At 52.1% G+C, this 11,804-nt stretch overlaps 1 protein-coding gene across 1 annotated transcript; it reads left to right on the top strand.

The window, feature by feature from the left end:
- Nucleotides 1–2,306: 2,306 nt before the first annotated feature.
- On the top strand, nt 2,307–10,197 carry PGF (placental growth factor). The gene is made up of 7 exons (XM_030562290.1): nt 2,307–2,832; nt 5,026–5,068; nt 6,529–6,725; nt 7,686–7,762; nt 8,570–8,599; nt 8,697–8,759; nt 9,200–10,197. Exons 1-7 carry the CDS (start codon nt 2,767–2,769, stop codon nt 9,219–9,221), a joined length of 498 nt encoding a protein of 165 aa, XP_030418150.1. The 5' UTR covers nt 2,307–2,766; the 3' UTR covers nt 9,222–10,197.
- Nucleotides 10,198–11,804: the final 1,607 nt, after the last annotated feature.

Raw genomic sequence — 11,804 nt, forward strand, 5'->3', positions numbered from 1 at the left:
TGCAGAATATATGGCTCAATAGCTCTGATGGGGCAGGTGGAGTTGTGAGCAGAACATGGTAGAATACTGCTAATCCCCTTCTCCCCTTGCCTCCCACCCCAGTCTGGCACCTGGTTTTGATACAGTTGAAAGCTCTTGGCAAGCAGGCTGAGAAGCCCAAAGGAAAAACTAGAGCTGCCCAAGAGAAGTGTAAATGTTGGAGTTCTTACAATAAAATACTATTTTCAAATCATATGACATACGGCCCCCAACTCTGCGCTATAGACATGATGGTTCTGCTTCTCATATTTTGCAGTCAGCATCACTGTCCCATTTTATACACTTGTGTTATGTAAAGACAGTGTGTGTGGAGAGAGGAGGCTCTTGGGGAAGGGGACAGCTGGCTTTTCCAGCTAGCTTGAAGAGCAAGATTCTCATTATTTATTAAGTGCTGACTGTGTGCAGGACTCTGTAAAAGCCATAAGCCCTGCCCCATGGGATTTACAAAAATAAATAGCCAGAACCAGATGCTCTGGGAGACCCAGTGGATGGTGCCAGCCTGGAGCTTTTTTAAATACTATGGTAGCAGCTTGTACTGACATGACTTTCCTGGGCCATGCAGAGGAAGGAGGTCTGCAGGAGGGAGCTGAAAGAAGGGAGGGTGAATACTGTTTTGGGGCATGGAGGAGGTTTCGGCCATAAGACATCATCTCTACATGTCTCAGCAGACAATGCCCTTTTGACTAACACAGACATCCAGGCACCTCTGGGAAATTTGAATGCTCTTATTTTTCTTCTAGTTGAAGCAAACTAGTCAGCTCCTCAGCATAGACACAGCCTCTGTATGTTATGGCTACGTGGGCTGGTGCATGCAGGGCATAAAGGCAGCAGGTCTGCACAGACGCCTCTTAAATGAGCTTCATCAATTCCAACTGTATCTCAAAAATCAGAGCAATTAGGAATCTGTGCCTCTGGCCCCTGCAACTTCCCAGCAGCCCAAGGCCAGGAGTCTTCCCTCAGCTTTCTCTGAGCTCCCCATACACAACAGGTTTAACTTGGCAGCTGTCCAGAAGGGTCAATTGTTACCATTAAAGCCACCCGCCCACGTGTCAAACGTCTCCAATTTTAAAAAACATGAAAATCATGGGAGTCCAGTACCACAGCTCCAGGTCTGTGACATTCCAGTCCAGAGCGTATTACACACAGATTGATATACAGCGACTCTTTATAGTGTGAATGTTTCAAGGCAGAGAACATGTCTACATCTGTGTGTACAGCACCCTGCACTATGTAGCCCTGATGGAAGGCTCCAGGTGCCGCCACATGACAAATAGTTATGAATGAGAGCTACTTAAAGACAAATCCTATTTAAAGGCATAAACCCCAGGAAGCAGCTTTAAGGTGCTGCCAGATTTTCAAGAGCTTGATCTTTCAACTTTAATATTGTATTAAAGAGCAGGAGGGACGGAGAGCGTGGGAGAGAAAGAGAGAGCCAGACACACATTAACTAGAGGATGAATCAGAGAGAGGCATAGAGATTAAAGTGCTCTATTGGCAAGGGCTGCTCTAGGTATTTTGCTGCCCCAAGCATGGCAGGCAGGCAGCTTGCCTGCAGGAGGTCCCTGGTCCCACAGATTTGGTGGCATGCCTGCGGGAGGTCCGCCGAAGCCGCGGGACCAGTGGACACTCCGCAGGCATGCCGCTGAAGGCAGCCTGCCTGCTGCCCTTGCGGTGACCGGCAGAGGCCTCCCACGGCTTGCCGCCCCAGGCACACTCTTGGAGTGCTGGTGCCTGGAGCTGCCCCTGCCTATTGGGTCCCATCTATTCCCTCATTCGAGAGCCAGGGCAGATAATTTTCTACAATCTATTTGCAAAGGTCTAGTCTAGTGATGTGGTTTGTATGACTTAAAGCCAATATAGGCCAACGGGTTGCATGTGCAGACCATAGTGATGGGGGAGGCTGGAGGGCTGGAAGAGAACAGACTCCCTCCCACAGACACACCTGTACATGTGCCCGCTCTCATGACACCCCTCCCAGCCACATCTGCACATGATGACTGCACACACAGTCACAGCAGCACCTGCACAGTCACACGCACACATAGCCACACGCATGGACATGTGGCACTGATGCACGACGAAAGGAAACGAACAGTCATCTGGAGGCTATGGGGCTCCAAAGCCCAGAGGATGCAGCACAGCTCCGTGCAGTCTCAGAGGAAGGGAAAGTGGGAGGGAGGGTGTGAGTTGGGGAGGGACTTGGGAGGAGCCCTCGGCTCATGAAACAGAGCTGCAAAGCAGGCAGGGCAGCATTCACATGGCTGGAGAGCAGCCCCCAGGAGCAGGAGGTGTAGAGGGGCCCCACAGCAACCAATGCAGGAGCAGGCAAGGAACCAGTGTGCTAGGGATTGAACAAGGCAGAGGTGGTGTCAGTGTCCCAGGACTAAGAGAGCTTGGACTTGCATCTCAGCTATCGACGTCCCTTGTCTTTGAGTACCCCTCTTCCCAGGCCACCTCGAGGGCTCTGTAACACTGGCCTCCTGTCTCCTGACCACTGACCACCACAGCCTCTCCCAGGGCTAAGCTGCTGTGACTGGATCCACGGGTGCTGTGTTTGGGACGCTCAGGTCCTGGACTGTGGCCAGCGTCAGGGCTCCCAGGAGTGCCCCAGCCAGGGGATCTCTGCATTTCCCCAGCTCTGGAATCTCTTACAGGGGGCCAGTATGTTTGTTTCAGCTGGGACACAGGACTCTTCACTGGGGCAAAACTGAGGAGGCAAAACCAGCGATGCAGCTTCTCAGCAGTTTCCTGAAGCTTCTTGTGGCTCTTGTGCTGCAGGCATCACACACTCAGGTGAGGGACCCCCCAGCTTCTAGTACCCCTCCCCAATGTATCCTCCACATAATGGATCTGCGGGAGCAGAGAGGGGCACTGGCAGTGAAAGAGTCCTTAGGGATCCTACTGCAATGGTCCCAAGCCCCATTAGCCCCCTTGCATCACTGTGGGGCTAGAGCATTGCTAAGGAATCACTCCTGTCGTGTATTTTGCAGGTCAGGTACAGTGGGGGGATCAGTCTGAAGCTGTTCTTGGGTTTCCCCACCACTACCCATCCCTGGTGTCTGAGCTCCGAGTGACCCTTTGTTCCTCGGTCCCTCCCTTAGCAGAGAAACGGGGCTGACTGGGATACTGCTAGGCTGGCTGGCGATGGAAGGGATGATGGGGAGGGCAGAAGATCAGTATCTCTGGTGCTCTCTGAGGATAAGGCTGGCTCCAGCTACTTTCCAGGAAAAATAAACTCCCAGGAAACATCTTGTGAGAAGAGAGGAAGTGCCTTTATTGTAGGGAAGCTGCAGTGGGGCTGCAGCTTCCAGACAGTCCAACAAGTGCTCATTTAGCTGAAAGTACCTAGAGAGGATTCATTACCTGCCTCCAGGCCCAGGCCCCAGGAGAGCAGCCCAGCAGGTGCAGAACAGGCCAGCTTTATGAACTCTGATCCCCAGGAACCCTCCTATACTTGGCAAACCCCATGGAAGAGCCCCCGGCTCTTGGGAGAAAAAGCAGAGAGTTTCCCGTCTACTGAAAGTCAAGTGGGAGAATCACCTTCCCAGAGCCCCTACAAGGGCCGTACCTGCCATGTGCGCTGTGTCCCAGGGCATGCGCTGTGACCAGCATGGCAACAGAGTATTACTGCACTGAAACAGGGGTGTGACATGACGCAGGGACACCATCTGCCCAAGAGACGGTGGGGAGATTTTTTTTTCCATTTTTAAGCTTATATTAATTTGCTTTGATTTTGGGTTATAAACATTTTCCATTGAAGAAAAGTCCAGCCCTGCTGACACCCCTGTGTTTTGCTTCTGCTGAGTGTCTGTCAGCTGAACGGGGCTACTCTCCTGCGGGCTGCAGCCAGCCCACTTTGTGCTGTGATCCCATCACAGTGGGGGCAGCCTTGGCCAGCATTTAGATGGCAGAGCCCCACCAAGGGAAACCCAGGGCATGCAATGGAGGAATTAGGATTTATATAGCACCCCAGGTGCACATGGCACTTCACAGCTAAGTACACATGGCCTCTGCATGTGTCTAATAGGGGCAGATGACAACATGCTGTGAGCCGGTGGGAGGGAATCAGATGGGGCTCTGACAGCATCATGATGGCTAGGGAAAGGAGGAGGGGTGCTGGGGAGCTCTCCTTTGGGGTGTTGTGCTCCATTCTGGGTCAGTAGTGACCCCAGGCCCGAGTGTGGCAGGATAGGGGCCGAGGAGATAGGTGTTGTGTGGATGAGATGTAAACTGAAGTGCTGACCATGTGCGGTCATTAGATCCCCTGGCATGTTGGATAAGAGCTGGGCTGTCAGCCTGGGTGTCTTCTACCTCCTGCAGTTTGAAGTTACACAAAGTCTTCACCTTCACACAACCTCCTCAGCTGTTGTTTAGTGAATGATGTCCCACCTAGCCCCTCTCCTGGCACTCAGGGCAGGGTTGGTCCCTGTTGTGTTGCACTAGTCTACAGTAGTTGTAAACTTGTTTAACTTCATTGCTGGACGCTGTTACACAGCTAGCACATTACACCCCAGAGGTGGCTGCATTAAGTGGTGAGTGAAATGATCCCTTGTGGATCTAAAGTACTTTGGGACTCTTCAGAATGTAAAACGGAAAGGCCGGATGGTGCAGGGGACTGGCTGTGCAGGCTAGCATTATGACAGCTATAAACATGCTAGATAATACTTAGTCCTGCCATGAGTGCAGGGGATTGGACTAGGAGACCTCTCGAGGTTCCCCTCTAGGCCTGTGATCCTATGCTATTTATTATCATTGTTATTTACTAGCTCAGTTGCCTTTCTGCTTCTCCACGTATACCAGCAAGTGCCCCAAATGCTCCACAACAGACCTGAGCTGGAAGGGCTGAGTGCCCTGTGGGTGGGTGGGTGATGCAGGCAGATGGGTGAGAATGGGGGGGTTACACCCCAAGAGTTTGCTGCATTGTGCTCACTCCCTGCTGCCTCTTCCTAAAGGGCCAGGGCCTCACCTCTCTATTTCTCTCCCTAGCAGTGGGACAGGTTCAGCAGAAACAGCACCTCAGAAGGGCAAGGTGAGTTTGCAGCTGCTTCTCCTGGCTGTGTGTGAGAATATTAGATTCCCTGTGGGCTCCGGAATTCTCTCTCCCCTCCTCCCTGCCCAGGAGCTTGGGGATCCCCTCTGTCCTCCAACCCCCGAGGAGGAGACAGCTGCGGGGGAGGGGACTGGAGGCTCCAGAGGGAGGTGATGGGATATAGCCTATGGGGAGTCAGACTGGGACTATCATCAGCCCCTGCCTCCCCTGGAAGTTAGATCCCCCAAGACTCCCACATTAATGCACCCTCCAGAAGGTGCTTATCCAGCCCTCCTTCAGAGCCACTGAGCTCCAACAGGGCAGGCCCCCGGGATCAGAGCTGGGCAGAATTCTTCAGGTGAATATTTTTTTTTAAAGAAAACCTCAACTCCAGTTTGACCAAAATGTTTTGTCAATTGGTATTGAAATTTGCTGAATTAGTTCAGATTAAAAAAAAGCCAACAAGTTTTGTTAGGACATTTTCAGGCAAAACATTTTGACTTTTCGGTTAGACTTTGACGTCCGTTTAATTAAAAAAAAAATTAAAAGGCAAAAAACCTCAACCGCACTGATCTGTTCAATCCCGGGGTGGGGGTGGGTTGGGTTGTTTTTACTTTTTTGGAACTGCGGCTGCCTGATAAATTCCAAGTTGAGCTCTGAGGCAGCTTCTCCTCCGACAAGGTTTTGGGTGCTATAAACCCTCATGCTTCAGGACACGAGCCAACATGTAACTATTTGGGGTTAGAAGGAAACTTCCCCTGAGGCCAGCTATCCCATAACTGCTACCAACAGACTTTCTTCCTTTGATCTATCTGGCACTGGTCAGTGTGGAGACAGGGTAGTGATCTCGCTGGATTGCTGGCTGATCCGGTAGGACAGCTCCTATGATGAACATTATTTTTTGGCATGTCTCAAATCAGGATACCATCCCCCTGCCTTGTCCAAATGACATAACATTTTCCAGAAAAATTCAACCACCACCACAGGCCTCACTCCCTAGTTTTAAGGCTGATCAGAGTTGCTTGGTGATTTTTAGATGGGGGCCAGCATTGGGCTTCTAGAAGAAACTGGCCTGTTGTCTTAACTATGGAGTGGTGCCACATTTCTCCAGATCTAATGGAGATTTTTATCAGTGTCTGAAGATGAAAAATAGCCTGACTCCAGTGCAGCGCATGACAGATGGGACAGGAAAAGAGCAGCAGATGGGACAGCTCAAAGAGGAGAAAACTAATCTGTTAGCCTGGAGGGAGAGTCATAACGCTGGGAGCTGCCTGCAGCTTTTGGGGCGCACAGCAGGGCTTGCTCTGATGCTTGTGCCAGGTACATGGCACACCTCCCAGACTCTGCCCTCACTCAGGCAGTAACTCCACTGTTTAGTGAGAGCTTGAGGGAGCAGGCCAGCAGGTATCTTCTGGGCATGAACTTATAGGGCCTCCCCTCCACCTCTGGGTCTCTTCCAGTCCTGCCCTTCCAGGAGGTTTGGGGCCGCAGCTTCTGTCGGCCCTTGGAGATGCTGGTGGATATTGTGTCCGAGTACCCCAGTGAGGTGGAGCACATGTTCAGCCCTTCCTGCATCTCCCTGCAACGCTGCACTGGCTGCTGCGGAGACGAGACACTGCAGTGTGTCCCTGTGGAGACGGCCAATGTCACCATGCAGGTAAGAGCCAGGTGGGCTCAGCTCACAGCGCAGGGACTCAGGTTCCTCTCCTGGCAGCTAAGATAACAATGTCAGGGCATAACACAAACATGGGAAATTAAGGCATGGAGAGGTTAGCTGACTTCCCCAGGGCACAGTGAGTGAATCAGTATCAGAGCCAGCAGCAGAAGTCAGCAGTCATTCCTGACATTCCACCGAACCCCAAGGCAGGCTCTTTCCCCACATCCATGCTTCGCCCTTGGAGGTGTGTGGGCTGGGACAATGCCCCCCTCGCTGGCTCTTTGCTGTTCTCCCTTTTATGTCGTCTTTGTTGCTGAAAGGTCTCATCTTGGACCTTACAGTTACAAACACAGGGAGCCCGACACTGCGTGTATCCATGTGGATGTGTGAGATGAGAGCGGTTTGTTGTCCCTGTGATGTGTGGTGCCCCCTGGTGTGGTGGTGTGAGGTGGACACTGCCCTGAAGTTGCAGCAAAATGAATCCCTGGGTCTCTGGTTCTGTTTTTTTCTCTGCCCCTCTCATCATAACCAGAGGTGTCTTTTTGGGGTTCCTGGGCCACCTACCCATCACCATTTATAGCTAGTAACTGCATTGGCATCCTGAGAGCCCTGTTCCTCTGGGACATCAGAAGCCTGTGGGGATGGAGAGGATGAGGGCGGTGCTGAGGCAGGCTGGCAGGAGAACAGGAGAAGCAAAACAATGTTTTCAGGATCTGCTGGACCCAGGCTGTGGGGACTACACATTCTTTGGGTGGGAAATCTCGGGGTGCATGGATGGAGCATGACGCTTCTCTCCTTTCCAACAGCCTCAGGAGGCTGCACTCTTACTTCACAGCCCTCCCCCAGCACCACCTAAGGCGCCTGAGATCAGCACGCAGCCCTGGCAAGGAGCAGAGGGGAGGGGAATGATGAATCAGCTTTGCCATGGAGGTGTAGGGAATTACTTTTGTTCCTTTTTAGCTCCTGAAGATGAAGCCAGTGGGGCAGATGCCCTATGTGGAACTGTCCTTTACAGAGCACAGGCAGTGCACGTGCAGGTATGGACCATCCCGGCTCATTCTTCTCCACCATGCAGGGAGTCGCCAAGAGCAGGAGAGACCCTAGGGTGTGTCACCTCTTACAGTGAAGGCCTCAAACCCTTCCACAACCCAGGGGTTGGCAGGCCACCATGGACCCCTTGCTAAGTGGCTCTCCAGCACCATCTAGTGGCCTCTCACGGACATATAGAGGCTGTTCCAGAACCATATTGTTTCCCAGCTTGCTCAGAAGCTCTGATTGCTGAAGAATGAGTCAGGCCCAGATTTTCAAAAGTGGCCTCTGGTTTTGGATGCCTCAATGTTAGGGGTTCAAACTGAGAGACAAGAGGCCTGATTTTGAGAGGTGTGGGGCAACTACAGCTCCTGTTGCCACCACTGAAGTTGCGGGTGCTTAGCACCTCGGCAAATCAAGCACAAGGGATGTCAGTTTGGATTCCCAAAACTAGTGGCCACTCTTTTGGCCGTGTCTGACCCTCACTCTAGTTCCTCATCTGTGCTGTGTCCTGGCGTCTCCCCTTATCTCCAGGTGCTACTTTGACTGAGAGAAGCTACACTGCATTAAATATTTTCCGGGTGTGCATTTGTCACAAGTCATTTATGTCATTGGCAAAAGGATGTTTTATCATTGCAAGGGGGAGGAGCCCAAGCGTGGGAGTTCTGGCAGGCAATCTGTCAATTAGGATGTAGTTCCAACCCTGTGAAATCAATGCTATTTCCCTAGCATCCCATCCTCCCCCAGTACCTAGGGGCTCTGCAGATGCCACATGTGCAGTGTGATCATTTTACTCACTCCTTTTTCTTCTCCAGGCCTCGACGGGATACACTGAAGTCAGGAAGGTAAGTGCTAGAAGCAGGGATTCTGGAGTTTGGGACTCTCAGCCCTGGATCATCTCCCATCCATTCAGACACTTCTTTTTCCCCTTTCCTTTTGAAGGAGGAGACCCAAGGGCCGAGGCAAGAGGAAACGAGAGAAGCAGCGACCTAAAGGCTGTGATCTGTGAGTGTGCGTTAATCCAGGAGGAGGGGTCAGGGCAGTGTCTCTTTTCAGAGGTTCCTCCAGCTCTTTGGCTGCAGCTTGCTGCAAAAGTGGGTTTTAGGGACAACGCACCAGCACCCGGAGTGAAACTGCTGCATCCCAACACACGGGCTGATACAGACCGGGGCCTGTCTCTGCCACCTTTTCTGTGGATCTCAAAGTACTTTTCAAACGTTCATTAAACCCTCCTGATCCCTGACTCTCGCACTGCCCCACTGGGAGGGGACAGTGTCATTAACGCCACTTCACAGGTGGGAAAACTGAGGCACAGAGAAGCATGGACTTGCCCAAGATCACCCAGAGAATCAGGAGTAGAGCTGGGAATAAAACCCCGAGCTGTTAGCTCCCAGTCCCCCTCTTCTAACCCCTCATCCTGTCTCTGTGTTATGCTCTCTTTGCAGATGTGCCATTCCACGCAGGTAGTCATCTCAGCAGGAGAGGGCAGCACCACAGTGCCCATACTTATTACCAAGTCCTCTAACCACCTGTATGTATGTGCCAATTGCATTCTTGACTGAACCCTGTGGGACTTGTGGCTATTTGCACCTATGAACTGTGACCCTCCAAGCAGACAAGAAGTGGTGAGGTGAACGACAAGATGGGAGCATGGGCCCTTTTGCCGGAGAGGATGACCTGGACTCTTGCTTGGCCACCTGCAGGAATACAGCTCCAGGACCAGGGAAACTCAGATGCAAGAGAGGCAGTCACCCCTTAGACTGATCTGCCCCACCTTAAGAGCCTTCCCAGGAATCTCTGCACAGTTCACATTAGTGGTTAAAGAACCCAGGGACCAGATTCAAGGCTGAAAATCCTCATAATGAGGCTCAACAGGTCCACAGCTTTGCATTCAACACTCAGCCAGAGGCCAGCGGGGAACAAGCCTGGCCAAACGTGGGAATGTTTTGTGGCCCCTGCAGCTGAAGGAGTATTCCAAAGTGCTGAGGGTGCAGCAGGACAGCACAGAACCTCAGGCAGGTGCCAGCCCAGAGACTGCTGCACTGGGAACATTCCCTGTTGTTGTCACCTACAGGAGTCTTGTGTTGCCACCTTCACCTTTGCAGAGCAACCCTCCCCTGAGCTGCCAGCTGGTGGAAGGGACCACACAGTCATGAAGGAAGGAAACTTGTCCCTGGTGGGGAGTCCAGTGTGGTGTCTGTCCAGCTCCCTGCACAGGAAAGATGTGGAGAAGCTGCAGTGAGCAGGGATGGGGGCTGGCCTGGGACCTATCTGCTTTGGAGTTCCCTGGGTGGGATGGGATGGGATAGAGAATCCCAGGTCAACTGTATCACAGAGGGAATCATGACACCCCAGCACCTGGGCTGTAGCATGGTTCCTGGGGCCGCTCTCCTGGCTGCAGCGCAGCAATTTTCAAGCCAAGTCTTTCTGAATAAAACCTTACCCTAGAGAAATCCAGAAGCCAGCTACGAGAATGAATTTGTCTCATGTCCCCAACACCTGTTCTTATCTGCTGCCCTCTGAGAAGCACCATTCTCCATGTGCTTCTGGGACTGGAGCTTCCTCACAGCCTGTGCCTCTCCCTTGTTCTCTACAGCATGTCCTGCCAGTGCTCCTGCCAAGTTCCCAGCCTTTCCTTTTCCACCTGCTGGGCCTGGAGTTGCTAGAAGCTCCTTTAAGGGCCTGGAGGGCTCCATTTGGGTTAACCTGAGACCCCTTGTTACTCTGTTCAGTAAGAAACCTCAGCAGAGCTGATGGCCCCCAGATAGTACAGCCCAGAAATGCAGCATGGCCACCCCAAAAGCTACAAATGCACCCATCTCCAGACAGTTCCAGCCTGAAGGAAGGTCAACCTCTGCCTTTCTGACCTGCAGCCTCAGAGGAAGGGGAGCCTGGCAGATAAGGCCATGCAGAAGCTGCCTTCCCAGGGAACTGTGGGATGCATACCCATAAGTCATAGCACTTAACTGAATGCTGTCCCAGTGTACTGCAGGGCAATTGAACAACCCATAGACACACAAACGTGGATGCAAGTGTAGATCAAACCATCCTGTTAGCTTTAATTGAGCTATGCAACCCCAGCTAGGAACAGTCGCACTCACTCGGTAGTGCAGAAAGGCATATGGGAGTTTGGGCAGCACTCCCTGTCCTGAGCTGAAATCCTCAGTCACCTCCTAGGCAGCTCACACATTTCAACTTTTCTGAGACTCTAAACCATGAGGGGCCTGAGTGCTGCAACCAGATGTCTCCCTTGGGCCAGGTTGTGTTCTCCCCCGTTCTCCATCACCTTCCCAGCTCTGAAATTAACTCTAAATCCCTTACCAAAGGGTGACATGCTCCACTTTCTCCTCTGATCTTCCCTGACCTCCTTCTCTACATATGCCACCTCTCTCTTTACCTCCCCACCTCCTTCCTGGTGATCAGTCACTGGAGGCCTTCACCCTTGCCCTACAGCCCCTCCGCACTGGCTGTGCTGGTGCAAAGGGGCTATAGGGCAGGTGTAAGCCCCCCACTCAGGGAATACCTTGGCACAGAAGATTGTCTGTGGGAGCCTCAGAGACAGCTCTGTACCTGCTCCCCAGCCCCCTTGGAAACACCCAGCACAGGCGACACTCAAGAGCAGGCTGAGAATAGGAGGGCAGAAGCTGGGTTGTTGTGTCTTAGAGCTCTAAATGCCATTAAGAACATGGTGAAACCACACTGGCACAGTTGGAGTCCAAATAACCATGTTTGACCCAATTCCTATACACCACAGTTGTCTCAAGACTCCAGCTATTCACCATTGTGGCCGGGCCCATATGGGTCTTGGAAACCAGAGTACACCCTGAGGGATGAATCTGGGTCCATGTTTTCTCCCCTCCAATATGCTGTTACCTCAGAGTTCAAACATAGGAATCACCGCACAAGAGCAGAGCAGTGATCCACCTACTGCAGCGTCTGGCCTCTCACAGTGGCTAGAACAAGATGCTTCAGATGAAGGTGCAAAAATAATACTAATAATTAATAATCCAGCTATGGAATAACCTGCCCACAGGAGAAGTTTCTTTCTGC

The sequence above is a fragment of the Gopherus evgoodei genome, chromosome 4 (assembly GCF_007399415.2).
Source record: "Gopherus evgoodei ecotype Sinaloan lineage chromosome 4, rGopEvg1_v1.p, whole genome shotgun sequence".
In the NCBI taxonomy this organism is placed as follows: Eukaryota; Metazoa; Chordata; order Testudines; family Testudinidae; genus Gopherus; species Gopherus evgoodei.